Raw genomic sequence first — 19678 nt, forward strand, 5'->3', positions numbered from 1 at the left:
CCTAAAAATTATTTTCTCACAAGCTCTTTGAATTAAAAAAATAATAGTCTATTTTTACTCTGGGAAATTTTATTATCATTACAACACTGACAAAAAACCATAATGAGTATTCAGAAAATGAGGAACTAATATTCACTAATTTTGATTTTTTTCAACACCACAAAGAACAATTAATTAATTAATTAAAGTGTAAGAAAAAAAAGAAAATTTTAAATTCATTAACTAAAAAAAAATAAGGTGTTCTATTACTGACAAATTATTGGATTACAATATTTTTATGTATGAACAGTACAGGCCAAATTATGTTAATTTTAGGAGTTATCAGGCCAATGGTAGAAATAACATTACTGACCTATATTTGCAATGTATTAAATGTGCACCAGGCCACAATTACAGTGACTATCTTCAGCTTAACCAGATAAGCATGTGTGTGTGAATTGGCATCTTATTCAAAAATGTGCAACTTAAGTAATGTATTACAGTCAGACCAACAAAGTTCCTGATTGTCTAAATATGTCTACAAAACTAGGATTTCTTTTCTGAAACATATCAGAGTCTATAGGCTATATGTTAGGTATACTGATTTCACTGATGAGACACGTAAGTGTTTGGCTTATAGTAGGCTAAATAATGCAGTATTTACACATATAATTATAAGCTCAATTACTGATGTTTCTATAATGGGCATGCTTCTGTGCCATGAAATCATCTATTCTGCTACCAAACTAGCATTTAACCGAATTACAGCTAAGTAGGTAGCAAGCTTGTAGCCAGCTGGGTGCAAGCAAACAACTTCCACTTCCACTGGAGGTCCACTCACCTACAGAAATGTATTTTTTTCCTTTCTTTGGTGGTGGTCTCTTGTTATATAACTGCTTTTGTAAAACTGTGCATATATGTGAAAGTTGAATTTTCATACTTGTCAAAAGAAATTTACAAGAAATGTTTATTTGTGGTGATAATAAAATAAACATTACATGTTTTTTCATTCCTGGGCACTGAAGCTACACATGAAACGAAATCCACTTTATACCAAAATTAGCTCCCCAGTTTCAGACTTGGCTTGGTAGTCAAAGAACTATTTTCAGCTAGGAGTTAAGAGAATGTCTTAACCATACACAAGGCGTAAAATTTAAGGTCAAGTTACATATAACCCTACTGATATGGATCAAAGGTCAAAAGTCATGTCATCACGTTTGTCGACTCAAATTCAAAATTTTATTGAACTACTACTTTATGAATGTATGTCAATAAGTTTGGTATCAAATTATAAATTATAATTCAAGTTTCAGTTTTATACACTAGTCATTTTTTAATTTACAAGTTAACATTAAAAAAATCCCAAATGCCAAATTTTTGTTTGTCACATGGTATGTGAATGTAGCATTGGTTCAAATTAGATGTTTGTGATATCGACAAGTCAGAGTGTAAAATAAGAACCTGTTTATGTACACCTACTTCACTCAGTAACAATGAAAACACAAACTGTTCTCCTAGTGATTTTCTCAACTTCTGTATAGTATTTGCACAGCAAATTCTTTCATTTCATGCTAGGTTCCTACCAGTAAGGTGATTTCTCACGAGGTTGAAGTTTCATATTTTTTAGACCCAAATACAGCTCAGTTACTAGGGTTGATACATTATGGTGGACTTCTGATGGACTGATATAGTAATTTACAACTATTGATTATTTCAAAATGTACATATACATATAAAAACCTAAAATAATTATTTTGTTTCACATTATCTACACAAGAAATTTTATAAGGTTTAGTAACCTATAGCAAGCAGTAAACAAATATAAAGTCTGCAAGTAGAATAGATAATTGTTTGTTACACTTCCTGATTTATTGTTCCATGTTTTAGTAAAATTAAATTTAAGAACTTATTTGTAAACAATAATGGATATATATATATAATATATTGTAACTGCAATGTGACTGTATTTTACTAAATACTAGCCTGCTAAAACACAGGCTACTTTGTGGAGAGCAATTTTATATTCTTGGATACTGTAAGATGAATGCATGTGTGCCAAGTCATTTCAACTTCTGTAATGTTATCCAGGCATGGCTTAAATGTCAATGTAATAAAAATAATAACTGTATAACACTATGAAACTGAAGCTATTTAGACTAAACGTTTGTGTTTTTCTGTCATAACCTGTAGTCATCCAAGAATAAAAATGCATAATTTATATTTATTTCCCAATTTTTTATGGTGGGTATAAGGTAAGTCTAATTACTTAGAGGTTATGCAAATTTCACCTATGAAATTTGATAATTTGCTGATGCATAAAAGTATTTTTAATCTTAAATTTAAAATTACTTGGTATACGAGGGCTGTTCAAAAAATAGCGGACTGACGTCATAAAACAAAATGTACTTTATTTAGAAGTTACAGGTCTGGGATCCCTTCAAAGTACTCTCCTCCCCAATGCACACACTTATCCCAACAGTGTTTCCACTTGTTGAAACAGTCCTGGTACGCTTCTTTTGTAATGTCCTCCAGCTCCTTCGTCGCATTTGCCTTAATCTCGGGAATCGTCTCAAATCTTCTTCCTTTCAAGGGTCTTTTGAGTTTGGGGAACAAGAAACAATCGCAAGGAGCAAGGTCAGGTAGAGGGGGGGGGGGAAGAACAGTGATCGAGTGTTTGGCCAAAAACTCACGAGTTCTGAGGGCTGAATTTCACAGCAACGTGGTGCATCTTCAATTTTTCGGTCAAAATCTCGTAACAAGATCCAACTGATATCCCACACTCTTCAGTAAGCTCCCTGACAGTCAGACGTCGATTTGCCCGCACCAGGGTGTTGATTTTGTCGACGTGTGGATCGTCAGTTGACGTGGAAGGACGTCCAGGACGCTCATCATCTTCAATGGACTGTCGACCATCCTTAAAACGTTCATGCCACTTATAACATGCCGTACGCTTCATAGCAACATCACCGTAAGCTGTGTTAAGCATAGCAACAGTTTCAGTCGCAGATTTTCCAAGTTTAACATAAAATTTCACAGCAAGTCGTTGCTCCTTCAGGTCATTCATTCTGAAATCTGCCAAACGAAAAAAATCGCACTTCACTTAAAACCGCGTAGCTAATACACAAATGAAGATATCTGCAATCGGGAAATGGCGTCGTAATCAGCTGATCTGTGCGAACCTAGCGACACCAAGCGGATTCCCCTGGAACCAACTGGAGCCGCGCAATTCAAACAGTCCGCGCATTTTTTTAACAGACCTCGTATTGAACAGTCAACATTTGAAAAAAAGAGAGGCGTGGGAAAACATTACTTTAAAAAAACCTTAAAAGTTAAGAAAAAAAATCTGGTTCTTGCATACAAAACCCTGGTAATGATTACTGATAATCTACAAAACCCTGGTAATGTTTACTGATAATCTACAAAACCCTGGTAATGATTACTGATAATCTACAAAACCCTGGTAATGTTTACTGATAATCTACAAAACCCTGGTAATGTTTACTGATAATCTACAAAACCCTGGTAATGATTACTGATAATCTACAAAACCCTGGTAATGTTTACTGATAATCTACAAAACCCTGGTAATGTTTACTGATAATCTACAAAACCCTGGTAATGTTTACTGATAATCTACAAAACCCTGGTAATGTTTACTGATAATCTACAAAACCCTGGTAATGTTTACTGATAATCTACAAAACCCTGGTAATGTTTACTGATAGTCTACAAAACCCTGGTAATGTTTACTGATAATCTACAAAACCCTGGTAAGGTTTACTGATAATCTACAAAACCCTGGTAAGGTTTACTGATAGTCTACAAAACCCTGGAAATATTTACTGATAATCTACAAAACCCTGGTAATGTTTACTGATAATCTACAAAACCCTGGTAAGGTTTACTGATAGTCTACAAAACCCTGGAAATATTTACTGATAATCTACAAAACCCTGGTAATGTTTACTGATAATCTACAAAACCCTGGTAAGGTTTACTGATAATCTACAAAACCCTGGTAATGTTTACTGATAATCTACAAAACCCTGGTAATGTTTACTGATAATCTACAAAACCCTGGAAATATTTACTGATAATCTACAAAACCCTGGTAATGTTTACTGATAATCTACAAAACCCTGGTAATGTTTACTGATAATCTACAAAACCCTGGTAATGTTTACTGATAATCTACAAAACCCTGGTAATGTTTACTGATAATCTACAAAACCCTGGTAATGTTTACTGATAATCTACAAAACCCTGGTAAGGTTTACTGATAGTCTACAAAACCCTGGAAATATTTACTAATAATATACAAACCCTAGAAATGTTTACAGATAATATACAAAACCCTGGTAATGTTTATTGATAATATACAATATTTCAGGAATATTCACATACCAATTTAAAAGTTAAACCATGAACATTATAACAAGTACAAAATGGTTATGAGGTTGTATTGAAAGAGTTAAAAAAATTTGTTAACGTTTCATAAATAAATAATATAAGAAAAATATATATATATGAAAAAAGATTTACAAAATCTTTAAAATGAAGAATAATTTGAATCTTAGTAAGAAATAAATATCACACAGACATTTATTATAAACAGCTTCAACATAAAACGATGCAACAAATAAACTGGCACAAAGATTTTAAGTACAGTGAATGTTTTTGAAAGCAACAGTTAACAAAAGTAAGAACGATAACCAGATAACTTACTAACACCTTTGACCTCTGTACTCAAAACTGGTCTAAAACGTACGTTATTACTTCTGCAAGTAATATATAGATATTTTAGGGGGGGAAATACAACTATGCCACCAGGGGAAATGATCTCCTCTTCTTGACTATTCAGTTCTATTACAGCATCATTAGAAACTGAAAAAACAACAAATTATAAATAACAAATAAAAATAGCTATCAGTTTCTTCTACAATTGTTTTTAAGCATATTCTATGTTGTGTTACTTTATGTTGCATTAATTATATGTTTAAACAATGGATCATCATAAAATGCATAATAGTGAAAATCAAACCTTTGTCCATAAAAAGAGATTCAAACATGTCTAGTTAATGGTTGTTAATTTTCAGTGGTCCCTATTATCATTTATTGAACGTAAAGTTAAGAACAGTAAAAAAAAGTTTTAATTTAGCTTTCAAACTATAAATTAAACACTGAAATAAAATCAATTGATGGAAAATACTGAGCATCAGAGTCATCGATACATGACTTTTACTGCTGAACTATTTTTCTGGAATACATATATACATAATTGTAGTAAATAAACCAAGTATTCCATCAGAATCAATGTTATATTCCTGGTAAATTCTACTGTAATTAAAATAGAAAGAAAATTCTGGTCTTTTCTGTAATTTCAGAGTAAAATATTAACCACTTAAATTACACGAGACCATATAATGACATTTCTCTTAACGACTCAAACATGGAAGAACTTTCTTTGTCCACATCATTAAAACTATGAAGACAGCAGTATAATGACATTATATATAACAATAAAAAATAGATAAGTTATCTTACAAAACAATTAAAATATATAGAATTCTTGCAAACATTTCTTGCACTGCTGTTTGTAAACCTAATGATAAAGGATAAATATGTAAAATAAACAACACAATATCCATTTTGAGGCATATTCAAATTATTGTATGACAGTAATGTAAGCTAATAACTTAAATGAAAAGAATGAAATGTGTAAGACAAGTGACAAAATCCATTTTGACACATCGTATAGACTGTAATGCAATGTTCAGAACAAACATCATACATCATTTGATGTGTAATTAAAAAGGGCACACCTGTGTTATACTGTTGGATCTTAATGTAGTTTACAGAACGAGTATTTGTTCCTTACAACTGAACAGCTTTAAGTTTGTATAAAAGTAAGAATCATTTTTATAAGAACTTAAAGTTTTACCATAATATATGAAGAATGTATAGACTGCTTATTATTTTTAATGATCAATATTCATGAAGTAATAACACAAAACAGAATGACAACGGATGTTTAATTGCTGTCACCAAATGAATCACATACCACAGGTAGGAAACACCTTGTCTGCCCAGCTTCCTTTATTACAGAAACTTTTATTCTTTCCATGCAATTGAGTTTTTCCAATTGGCTCACAGTGAAATAATATCCTTCCTCCATCTGGAACAACATCTCCAGTTTTCACTTGATAAACACCATAAAATATCCTTAGGTTGTTATCATAAATTCCAATCTTACAGGATGTTGAGAGTTGTTGTTCAGTAACTGGTTCTTCATCATCTGAAAACATAATTCTTGCAATTAATATATTATGACATCATCAATTTACCAAGAAAACAGTTCTGTATCATGAGAATACAATTATCAACATAAAAACAACTAAAACAGTACAGTTTAATTACGTTATAAGAAATCTAACAAAATAAAGCCTAGATAAACACATTATGACATGCTAACAATTACACAATTTAAGTTCTTGTGGTTCCAGATGATTTAAGTTTTGATTTAAAAATTCACTGAAACATTGGTTTGTTGTTGTATGTCCAGCTCTCTTAAATAGTACTGAAACATTGGTTTGTTGTTGTATGTCCAGCTCTCTTAAATAGTACTGAAACATTGGTTTGTTGTTGTATGTCCAGCTCTCTTAAATAGTACTGAAACATTGGTTTGTTGTTGTATGTCCAGCTCTCTTAAATAGTACTGAAACATTGGTTTGTTGTTGTATGTCCAGCTCTCTTAAATAGTACTGAAACATTGGTTTGTTGTTGTATGTCCAGCTCTCTTAACACTAAAAATCTTAAGCTACGTTTATTTCTCTTAATTTGTTTTCAATTCAACACCATCAGTACAATGGTTTTCCATCTGTACAAATGGTCATTTTTCTATTTTATCCAATAAAATCTTAATTTTAGCTTTAGCTTTCCACTGTCTTGTATCCTTTAGTTCACAATTACAAGTCCTTACACTTGTCTTTCGACATACTATGTTCAAGAATTTCTAGTTGTTACAGAAATATTATATTCCCAAGTGTAATGTGTACTCTTTTGTTTTCTATACTACCACCACTAGGAACTTTGCTTAATACTACATGTATTATTTAATGTACAGCATGTCAGGACATGTTTTAAAACATCCAGATCTTTCATAAGTTAACTGCTTTTGTAGTTCACTCTAAAGTGAATGTAGTGTATGCATGTTACATACCTTTGCATATCTTCAAATATCTGCTGTATGTAGTTAGATGGTCTGTATGTATGTTACATTGAATATGCATGCACATTTTGAATCTTAATTATAGAGAATTAAGTATGCTACACTAAAACAATTTTGAATAACAAATCAGTGTTTCAATAGCATGTGTCAGAATTATGTCTGTCATTTATTTGTTGATAGTGGGATGTCACCACAAACTGAGCATTTGACAGAAGGGTTTAAAACAATCCTTTCAAGTGCAAATATTCATGTATATATACATACACCCAGATCATAAAAATGTGTTGAGATTAGAGATTTATAGTTCCCAGAAATGGGACATCCATTGTACTGAATGCACCACATGACAAAGGAACATGATTTCTGTTTGTTTTTAAATTTTGTGCAAAACTACACAAGGGCTGTCTGCATTATCTGTTCCCAATTTAGCAGTAAAAGACTAAATGAAAGGCAGCTAGTCATCACCACCCACCTCCAGCTCTTGGGCTACTTGTTAATTAATGAAGAGTAGAATTGACTGTCAAGTTATAACACCCTCACAGTTGAAAACGGCAAGCATGTTTGGTGGGACTGGGACTCAGACCACATCTCTCAGATTACGAGTTGAACACCCTAATTACCTTGCCAGGTCAGGCCTAAAGAAACATGATTCAACTTGGGTAATCAGAACCAATAGAAGGAGACCAACACCAGGACATACTACACCCACGATAACAAAAATGTAGTGAGGAAGGATGTACTTTAGATATAACAGCCTTATAATGGAACCTTTTCCAAAAGAACCATGTTGCAGCCTTATACATAGATGGACAGATATCAGACTAGATATTGCAATGTGAACTGTAAAGTCATGGTGAGACATCAAAATCCTTTTAATATAACATAATGAACCTCTGTATATTTATCTTAAATACATTTTCATTGTAGTTGTTTTGCATCTTTTATAATTAACTGTAATGTAAATACTTCAAAATTACATTTACTTTACAAGAATCTTCTTGTTCCTTGAATCTTATAACCATAGTAAGACTTCTGGGAACTCAAGATATATCAATGTACATAACTACACACTGGCTCTTCTTTCCCAAGAAAAGCAGCATTTGGTAGCATTTCTATTGTTTCTATGGGGATCATGAGTAGAATGTCAAATTCAGAGTAATGTCCATTTGCTTTACTTATTACACTGACAGTATCTTCAATAATTCTAGAAATGTGAGCTTCATAGACAAAGTTCCACCTTCAGTTTTGCATGTCCACTTCTGTCTTATCTTCTTCTTTTGAACTAATTAGCCAACATCAAACTAGATGAAGAGCAGTGTCTCATCTTTCTTAATAAGATGTGTCTTCTCTTCTTCATGTCATCAAGGGTCAGGCAACTTTACCTTCTCTACAGAAAAATTAACTCTTTAAAAATAAGCTGGATCAATTTGACTGACTGCTTGACCTCTTGGCACTCTATTAAAGTCTTCATAGATTTAATACTTCTAACTTTCAAATACAGTGTATATATATTTAGTGAAGTATTTTTAATAAAGTAAAGACTTGTCCATTAATATTCTGAGTATTTGTTTTGAATAGTCTGTGTGAAGAGTGATTTTCATATTAAGATTAAAAATACTTTTTTCTCATCTCAAAAATCTCAAATTTCTTTTGCTTAATCTCTAAAATCTCCAAAATACACTTCTAACATTTTTTTTTTCTGTAAAACTTTATATTTTATCTCTACCCTAACTCAAAATGATATATAACTCAAATTGATTAATTTGACTGACCTGAAAACCACCACAACCAGAATAATCTAAATAATTACACTTTGTTATTACCTTCTTGAATGACTTTGAACTGTAACAAGATTACATTAGTTTATCCTATGTAGCCTTACGTTTGTAGCAGTACATATCTACTTATAATTACATTTTCTTTTTTATATTCGTTTGAACCATGTCAAACTACTATCCATGCAATAATAACTTCTAAATCACTTGGAGTACGTGCAGCTCGGTTCTATAACATTTCACAGCTGCAATTTCCCGCCTGACTCTTGGGAGCCAACAATTTAACAGCCGAGCACCCAGGAAAATTGGCAGCGTATGATTACCCAGCCAAGCAATACGTAGTTAAGTTATGGTGTTGTTCATGATGTTACTAATGTTAACTTAACAACAAGTTAACATCCATTTGAAAATTGACGTCACTATTAAACCTGGAAAAATACATATAAAATGTCTGTGTTTACTGTTAGAACTTTAACACAGGGTTTTCTCATTAAACTTTCATTGATTTATTTTAAAACAGTTTCAAACAGCCGATTAGTAACATCATGAACAACACAGTGACTTACGTAACATCAAACAGAGGAAAGCCAAAGGCAGGCAACAATGGATATGTTTATTTATTCAATCAGGGTAGCAAGAAGGACAATCAGGTAACTTTCTACACGTGTGAAAATTACAGAACTTTGCACTGCCCAGCGCAGATTCATGTCCGAGATGATACAGTTACAGCTCACCTCAAGGAGCACAGCCATGCACCCAATGGACCGAGAAAATCCGTCCTGGAAGTTGCATCTGCAATTAAACCACAGGCAGGTGCTACAGTGGAGCCACCTATTACCATTTTGGCTAGCAACACCACCACAGTAGCACCAGCTGTTGCAACAAGCCTACCACGTGCAGACAATCTCAAGCGCATGATACAGTGGATGCGCTTAAGACTACTTTAAGACTACTGCTTTAAACTGTGGACAGATATCGCAGCATGGCTGTATGATTTTGACTGTGAATAAATGTGACTACATGGCTTTATGATATACGATTCTTTTTTCTTAAACTGTAATGTTCATGTAAATACTCGGCTGGGTAATCATCCGCTGCCAATTTTCCTGGGTGCAAAATTGTCCGCTGCCAACGAGCTTGGCTGTCAAATTGTCTGCTGCCAACGAGCTTGGCTGTCAAATTGTTGGCTGCCAAGAGTCGGGTGTGAAATTGCAGCTGCGAAATGTCGGGATACTGTGTAGCTCACGTTACTCTATCAAATTACATTATCCACATGCTGCACACATACTTCCCTCATCTCTCATGAATCATTTTTATGATATTATTATTTACTTTACAAAATATAATCTTAAGTAACCTACAAAGATCCCCGTCTTTACTTTTTAGTTACTTTTATAATAACAAATAAAGAATAAAGGTGAAAAACAAGAAAAAAGTACTTAATTTTTTTTCTTGTTGTTGATGACACTTAACCCTACTTTTTAATATAAATGGTAGTAATGCACTAAATAATTTTTATTTAACTAAACAATGCACCAAAGAACATAGATTAATAACATGAAAAAAAAAGTAGACAATTTATTCTACTTCTCATTTTTTTCTAGCTTTCTAGCTATGAGACAAGAGCCATTACAATATCATCCAAGCTAGTTGCAAGTTTCTCACTGGAACATTGCTTGTACTCTGAGTAAAACTGACAGTGTTATGCAATATTTCTTTTGATAAAAGAAAACCTTGACTTTCTATTGGTTACACATAATAGATAATTAAACGTAGGAAAGAACTGTTTAGACATCCTGAAAGAGATGATGAGACACAGGTTGTGACAAGAAGGATTTGATTTTCTATTGATAGCTCTGTAACCAAACAAAATTAAAGGTTATAATAGTTATGGTTTGTCTCAGCAATACTGATTTATGGTGAGTAATTTATATTTAATTTCTTACTCATTTAAGCTATGGTGGAGGAAACAGATAAGTGCTTAGAGAACATATGTCATGTGCATCATACTAGAGGAACTTGAGGATTTTTCCAAAGGGTTTCCTTGTACAGTTAGGAACATAAAACTTATATATTATTAAAATATGGATTGTCAGCTAATACTTTATGCTATATTAATTGGTATAACATAAACAACAAGTAGTTTGATAAACTATCAAATGTACGACACTAAAACTTTCTGTCATGTAGTGAAGAATACTCTGGTCAATTAAGATTCAACCAAATTTCCACCTTGAGGTCTGGTGATTTCTCTTGGGTTACAATGGCAACTAATTCACAGTAAGGTCTTCCTGTTTTTGAAATGCAATAAACTTCTTCCTGATGTACATTGTCTCTTGTAATCTTTGGTTGAAGATGTGACCCACGTGATGGTTGAAGGTTCATTCAACAGTTCTTTAGACAAACAAACTTAGTAAAATGCCACTGAATATAAACAAATTCTCCCACAGAGTCTTGTCAACATTACACCAGTGTCTTGCTCTCACGACCTGAATTCAGTAATGTACCTCAAATGTTACAGTGGATCAATACTTTTTTCACTCTATAATCAGATGTTTGTCGGTAACATTATGACATTGAAAAAAAAAAGTGTTGGAGAATTGAGCCAGGAATTCCAGACACTTGAATAATGCATCTCTGAAACGTTTATTTGTTGTGACACTCACTGGCTTGAAGTAGGAGCCACATTATTGGTTAGCAGTCACCTAAAGCAATAATGGTGGACTCAGAAGCTTGGTAAGGCTCTTGAAACATCTAATTACATATCCTACTAGGACACTGTCATCTTTGGAATTCCAATGAATCTTTCAAGGAAAGCTTTCAAAAACCCTTCCCTGGTGTTCATTCATTTGGCATCACGAAAACTCTTCATGAAGGCAGAAAATCAACTCCATCTAGTTTGAGGGTTGCTACCCTACTTTTTTCCTTCTGGAATTATGCATTAGCTTTAATGTTGCACCATTTTGGGTATAAGATAACAAACGAAAAAACTCAACCCTGCACTAACACCAGCAAGTCTTTTCTGAGTATCTTGAAATATACTTGATAACACAAACAGAGAATCAAGAAGGTAACGTTTATGTACAACCAAGCCAAAGATGTGAAATTTATGCATAAATGACAAAGGCCCTATTTAAAATCAATAAGACCAAACTAGAGTTTCTTGTTAATAGCAATATGGGAAAATTCAATTTAAAAAAGCCACTGAATAAGGTTTTCATTCAAGTTATTCATGAGGTCTCATAAGAAACAAATGTATTGTTCAAGTGATTTGTGACTTTAGAAAAAAAACTGTGTATCTCAAACTCATGCTTTATTTATTTAAAAGGCTTAGATGAACATACTACAGTAGTACAAGTTGAAAATTTCTACTTTTAATTAAATTAAAATCATAATACTGCCATGTTATCAAACTAGACTTCAAGTTCAATCTTGTATATTACAAACATTACTAAAGCTAGAACATAACGTGGAATAAAAATAAAGCATTGTTGTCCAATAACTAATCGTAAATAGATGATAAAGGATTCAACTGGAAGCTGAAACCCATACAACCAACGAGACATAAATACAATTTGTTTTATTATTACAACACCTGTTAAAAACGTATTTGAAATTAATACTAAAAATCAATTTTATTTAAAAATTTGAAATATATGTGGTTTTGGAGAAAGTTTTAATAAAGTGGATTATATTCTTTCAGACATTTCAACTCTATACCTTTTTTTAAGTGATTTCTAATCAAAAACTATATTATAAATAATTTCGACTTATAAACACTAACATATTGTAACAAAGAGAAACAATAACTTTACCTGTTACAATAACTTGCAATGTTACCGAGCTTCCATGAGGATAAGAACATGTGTAGTTTCCAGTGTGAAACTTCGTGGCATTAAACTCTATTAGATATATTTCCTTTTCTGAGATTGAGAAGCTCGCTGGAGGAAAAACGTTAATAAAATGCTATCACAAAAACAAAATACAGTAAATGTATACACGTCATAAGCATTGAGAGAGTATCAAAATAAGAACTAGATATAAGAGGAATACATATTTAACAAAGATTTATCATCCAATAAATTTCTATGTTAATTTAAGATATAAAAACTTAATTAAAAGAATCAAAATCTCACCTTATGTAAATTTGTATTCAATACCGTTACTAAGGAAATATTTGTTTATGTAACTTGACTATGACATCAAACTGAATAAACAAGAAATGTTTCTACAAAAATATTATTATGATCCTTCGACTTATTGTGTTTGTTTAAAGTTAAGCACGAGCTTACACATTTGGTTGTCTGTGCTCTGCCAACCACAGATATAAAACCCAGTTTCTTGTGTTGTAAGTCTGCTGTGCCACTGGGAGTTAGTTGATACTCAAACAACACTACTAAACTTTATCCTTTACAAAGGTTTTGTACAACATGCAAAAAATAGATTGAAACATACTCCTTTGTTATATTCTTATAATAATGTAGCAGTATATGTAAACATTTGATGTGAGAAATGGTATGTTTCTTCTCATAACTGTGATTCTCAATGTAGTTGTTGTTGTTTTTGAATTTTGCCAAAAGCTACATGAGCGTTATCTGTGCTAGCCATCCCTAATTTAGCAGTGTGAGACTAGAGGGAAGGCAGCTAGTCATCACCACCCACCGAATAGTGGGATTGGCCATCACATTATGATGCCTCGATGGCTGAAAGGGCAAGCATGTTTGGTGTGAAGGGGATTCGAACCCGCGACCCTCGGATTACAAGTCGAATGCCTTAACACGCTTGGGAGAGAACAGGGGCGTAGATTTTTTACACCCGACGGGGGGAATGATTCAATGTATCAGAATCAGAAATGTAAATTAGGACTATATGAGCTAAATTAAATCTGACATTACATCTCTAGCTCTATGCCTCTTCTGAAATGTTTTACGAAAAAATTTGTTCCTACATAATACCACACCTCAGGCTCTAAGCAACAGTTTGTAACATCAGGGTGTTTAAGGAGTGGTGTTCTAATTTAAACAGTTTGGTGTAAGTAAAGCCTTATGTAAAAATCAACTAATCATATAACTACAACAAATCTAGGTTACACTAAAGCTACTGTAAAAGCAACTGATAACACAGTATTACAAGCTTTAAAGGTTTAATTAAAAATAAATTACTTTATATATATGTACCATTTTTAACCTATTAAGTTATCATTCCACAAACTATTTTTATATTTAAAAGCAAATACAGTTTTGATTTGTTAAAAAAATAACAGTAAAAGATGACATACTTTACCCTAATTTATGGGTTTTTAGCTTCATTAAAAATCAAACAAAAATATGTACAAATTAAAGAACACCTAAACATGTTCTCAGATAGTACAAAAAATCAAATTATAAAAAGAAAAAACTTATACTCACTTTTTTCAGTAACGTCAGCTTTTACTGTGGTTTTCCAATTTACAGGAACTGAATTTTTGTTTCTGCATATTAATTTAAGTTGTTCTAATGGCTTAACATACAAGATATGATTACTATCTTCAACAACTTCTGAATGGCTGGAAGGTTTCAACAAAACCAATAAGTCTTCCGTACCTATGACATCACAAGAAATGTTGACTTATCAATTTCCACATATTAATTGTTTATAAATTACAGTTTCAAATAATCACAATTTCATTCTATTAACATTTTAACTGAAACAGAATGTTTTTAAGAGGTTTATTAAATAGATGGAAATACCTAGCATCAGAAGCAATGGATTTTGTTTATCTAATTAAATAGTAGATGAGAAAAACAACAATAAAATACACATATTACAATCTTGAAAATGAATCATACTATATGTGCTTGTAAAAGAATTAAAATATATACTTCTTAATGGATATATCACAGAAGTAATTCTTCATTCTATTACAAGAATATGATTTCAGGTTAACAAAGAGAAACACATGATGAAAAAAGGAAAATATACATTTAAAAAAATCCATACTTTTTAGGGTTACCAGATGTATTAGCATGTATACAATGTGAAGTCTTAATTTTCTACTTAACTGAAGTTAGAAAATACGACTGATGTGATACAGAATCAAGTGTTCACAGACAATGACCTAGGGTCAGTTTATGACTTTATAAAATTACAACATTTTAAATAAAAATTTTTATTGTATTGATATTGCTCAAAAGGTGGGTATCTATTAGAATGAAAATACAAGATGATTCAGTAAAATATACTCTTACACTGTTACAAAACAAGCATTTTATTACAATGACATAGGTTTGTTTTATTAATGGATTATATTCTCCCCATAGGAAATCAATGAAAAATCTTTCATTGAATCACTCTGTATAACGTGAATTTCATTATTTTCATAGCTGTTGCATAATAAAAATGATAATTAGGCCTTGTTGATAAAAACAAATTGTGTACGGTATAGAACTGATGTGTTATTTATTTTGATTATATATCCACAGTTATACAATTTTGATTTATCTATTGTTCAGGAAAGAATAAAAAAACAACTGCACTTCTGAAAATGAAACTACAACCTTGGTGTTACAATGTTAAATACATATGCTTTTATGGTAACAAAAAAATGTATGGATAGTTATTGAAATGTAATATTTATTACCAGTGTTCCAAAATGTTCATCATAATGTGTCTTATTTTCATAATTGAGGCACGTGATAAGGAAAACCAAAAATCACCATATTTCAGCAGACATTCTGGGAACCAGCTATGATTCCATTTCCCATCTTCACAATATGTTGTATTCACACCAAACAGATGTCTCCTTTTAGTGTCTATACACCTGAACTTTATCCACTCTCCATCTGGAATGTGATCTTTAGCTTTCACAAGATTACCTTTGTGATAGATGCTTAGGTTTGTATCATATCTTTGCAGTTTGCAGTGTTTTCTGGTTTCCATGTCGTAAGATGTGGTAGAGGTGAAAGATTCAGTAACACCTTCTAGAGAATCTTCCGATGACGTATCTGTACTTTCATGTCCCTTTGAATCTTCTGATACATTTTTATCAAAATCTACAGGGTGTTGCAATCATTAATTAGTTTATAAGGAATATATATGTTCTTCTGACATTAATTATATAAAGTTAAACCAGTTTATCAAAAACAAATAATTAAATGGTAAACAGAATCAAATGCGAAGTTATGCATCTAACAAACCTATGATATCTACTCCATAAGGGTGAAGTTTATAATAAATTATTTCTTGTTTCAAATGTGTTTTATACACCAGAACATAAGCTCAAAATGTAAACAGTCCATTTCACAGCAATTGCAGTAGTATTAGATAAATAATATAAGATAGGGGCAGTATCACGAAATAAGTATACATGTGTTTACACTACCTTATCTGGCTCAACAAGTAGAAGGTCTATTATTACTTATTATTAAAATCTTAAATGAAGCTCCTGTTATTTAGTGAACCATTCTTACAACTCTGAGGCTGATTCAATTTCATCCAGATATGCTACCTGTAGAGCAATTATATAAATTTGCTTTCATCAAACAGGAAAAACAGGAGGGAACAAAATCTCCTGTACTATTCACAGTGAGGAACAGTTCTTATATTTGGCATTCCACACTTTTATAATTACATTCAGTCCTTTTACGTGGTGTTTTGCTACCAAAAATCTGTATCTGGATCAAACACAAGTTATTCAGTAGTTTTTCAACTGGTTAGCTTCTAACTATGAAACCAAGACACAATTTGAGGTAGACTCTTTACGTTGACTAGTTCACTAGGCTAAAGAGGTATGTTTTGTCGATCATGAACAAGTCCGTGTTGTGGTGTATAAGAATACTTATTATTTTCTTTAAATTCAATGTTCAATTCTAAAGCAATTGTTTAATCAAGGATTAAAGCAACAACAGCATAGAAACCAAATAACATAACGTTTTTGAATAATATGGGACCTACTGGTCTGTCTTGGCTATTCTTAATAATATGGCCTAACCAGTGACCTGTACAATGAAATTATAATCTCTTTATTAATTAAAATGTCCCTAATTAAAACAAAAATGCCAACTGTATCTGACGTGGGTTTCGATCTCTGAAGAAACAGATACACTAGAAAGCAACCACAATATACAACCTGTATATGTAAAAACATCTTCCTATATTAATAACAAAGAGCTAAACCTTTCTTAATGGAAAGCATGCACACCATTGACAGTGCAAAAATATTGTGTTCCTACTCTAATAATTTGATATTAATTGTAATTTTAATTACACAATGTATATCACTTAAATAATATACAGGATGAGAAAGCACTGATGTCAATGAATAGTATAAATGAGTGTGAAAGACTTCACATGTGTTGTTAATTAGGACCAGTTCTACTTCATTGATGTGGGCCTGAAAGTCTTATGTTTGTCTACTGTGTCTCTTTCATCTCGCTTGTTTTATTTTTACTTCATTATTAAACAAATTTTTATTTTCATTGGCCTCTATCTAAGCATATATTATTTTCTTACAACACCTTAAATAAGTTAACTATCTACTTCATCCTTAAGTTTACAATCATCCATACAATAGTTGTCTACTGGTATAACTGGTATTCTTCTATTTTTTGATTTAATTTTTTTTATGCTGAATTTCTTTTTCTTTTCCACCTCTAAAAAAAAAAATCACAACTTTGTCCTTCTGCATACTCGGTCTACATATCTCCAGAATCAAATGTGCTAGGTTTAAAATTCGAATATCAATGAGTGCACATAAAGTAAACTGAATGGTCTCAGTTTCTAATGTATATCATAACGTTCTTGATTTTACTGAATTAGAAAAGGGTTTTATTTTCAGTTTTATTGCAGGACTGAAAAACATCTTCCAGATGTATTTAGGTAAGCAGCTTTCTTTCAGTCAAAATAATGATGGGTAATATGATTAAAAAACGTCTTTTGATAAATGAATTTTATTATTTATATAAATAATTTATGCAACACAGTTACTTTTGTCTAACCCATCTATCAACAGAGATCTGAACCACTACTTTTAACTGATCAGAAACATCAAATGAGATTAATATTCATTCACTTTCATATCTACATGTGATGTATTAATATTCATTCACTTTCATATCTACATGTGATGTATTAATATTCATTCACTTTCATATCTACATGTGATGTATTAATATTCATTCACTTTCATATCTACATGTGATGTATTAATATTCATTCACTTTCATACTACATGTGATGTATTAATATTCATTCACTTTCATATCTACATTAGATGTATTAATATTCATTCACTTTCATATCTACATGTGATGTATTAATATTCATTCACTTTCATATCTACATGTGATGTATATATAAATTTACAGACTTAATAAGTGCTTTACACCACAAACAGTTTGTCAATTATAGCATCATCTGTCGATGAACAGTTAACTGTTGGGTTGAGGAATAATTCGTGAGCGTTTTTTCAAGTTAAAAAAATATATTCATAAATGAAACGCTTTCGCAAAATATTTCATGTCATTTGGTAGATAATTTTTTGCTCTAATAGATGGTGTGTTTGATTTTCATAATGTATTTAATTTTTGTTTTCATTTTCAGCTCATTAAATGGAATGTCAAGTGGACAAAATCGAGCATTTTCGACACCATCTGCTTTTTGCATTTAATTTCTTGCAATTTCGTTTACAACAATGCATACTATATACCTAGGCATTACATGAAATAAAGTATCATAATAAATGTTTTGGGTGTAATGTGTTCATGCATTGAAGTATTGTATAGTCTTGCATGTAATGCTTGAATGAAATTATTTAAAAACGCTTACGAATTATTCCTCAACCTAATATAATTTTGAATATAAGTACAAAAGCTAAGCACTAAAACTTTTAAAAATAATTTACTAAGCTAAATTTATAAATTTGACAAGCAAGATTTTTGTAGTTTAAACTTAAATGTTAAGAAAATTACAAATGAATTTAATTCACGGAGAAATATCAATAAGCAAATTTTAAAGAGTGAAGTCAAACACGATTGCTTTCCTGAAGCATGTATAATTTTATATTTACTAGAAAGTTTTTGTTACAAACTATTGAACAGAATAACACATGATTTTTATCAACATTGCTTCATGTTAGGTTTAAGAACTTTAATACTGTAACTGCCTGTTGAAAGTCAAGGTGAAGACATTTTTAGCTTCTACACTCAATCCTTCTTCATTAGAGAAATATTGTCCCTTTTCCTTTCCATAGACAGTTACATTACATTAAAAATCTTAAACTTACTGTGCTTACAATGCAGAGCCCGGGAGGGAGAGGGAGCATCCAGTGAAAATAACCAGGGCTTGTACCCTAGGGAGGCTCAGGCTTACAAAAATAATCACCACAAATATTATACCAAAATCTCATTCTTCTCTCTTTCTCAAAATATTAATTTTTATATGCTGATGATACATAATGGTGAATATTCCCATGATATAATTTAAGAAGTTGTGTCACCTCTCATAGGTTAAGGCATCCAAATCCGTGATTGGCTACTAATGACGTAATTGAAAAAAAATATTTTTGATTATTAGCCATGTAAGAAGAAAAAAAAACATGTTTCACAAATTATGCATCCACTATGTGTGAAATTAGACAAGATGTATAAATCAAAACACAAAGAGTGGTGGCAAAAAACGCACTGTTAAAATTGAATTTCATATAAACTTGTCATAAAAA

At 31.6% G+C, this 19678-nt stretch overlaps 1 protein-coding gene across 3 annotated transcripts in view; it reads right to left on the reverse strand.

Annotated features, from left to right (window-relative positions):
* Positions 1–19678, reverse strand: part of LOC143230312 (uncharacterized) — a 138336-nt gene that overhangs the window by 42123 nt on the left and 76535 nt on the right. For 2 of the 3 annotated variants that reach the window (XM_076463628.1, XM_076463618.1), the window contains 5 exons: positions 15678–16013; positions 14391–14564; positions 12798–12923; positions 6041–6274; positions 4705–4863 (listed from right to left, as the gene is read on the reverse strand). In XM_076463628.1, the coding sequence (XP_076319743.1) occupies positions 4705–4863; positions 6041–6274; positions 12798–12923; positions 14391–14564; positions 15678–16013 (1029 nt within the window). The remainder of the gene's footprint in view (positions 1–4704; positions 4864–6040; positions 6275–12797; positions 12924–14390; positions 14565–15677; positions 16014–19678) is intronic. The other variant, XM_076463635.1, reaches the window with a different exon arrangement.

Source organism: Tachypleus tridentatus, chromosome 1 (assembly GCF_004210375.1).
Source record: "Tachypleus tridentatus isolate NWPU-2018 chromosome 1, ASM421037v1, whole genome shotgun sequence".
NCBI lineage: Eukaryota > Metazoa > Arthropoda > Merostomata > Xiphosura > Limulidae > Tachypleus > Tachypleus tridentatus.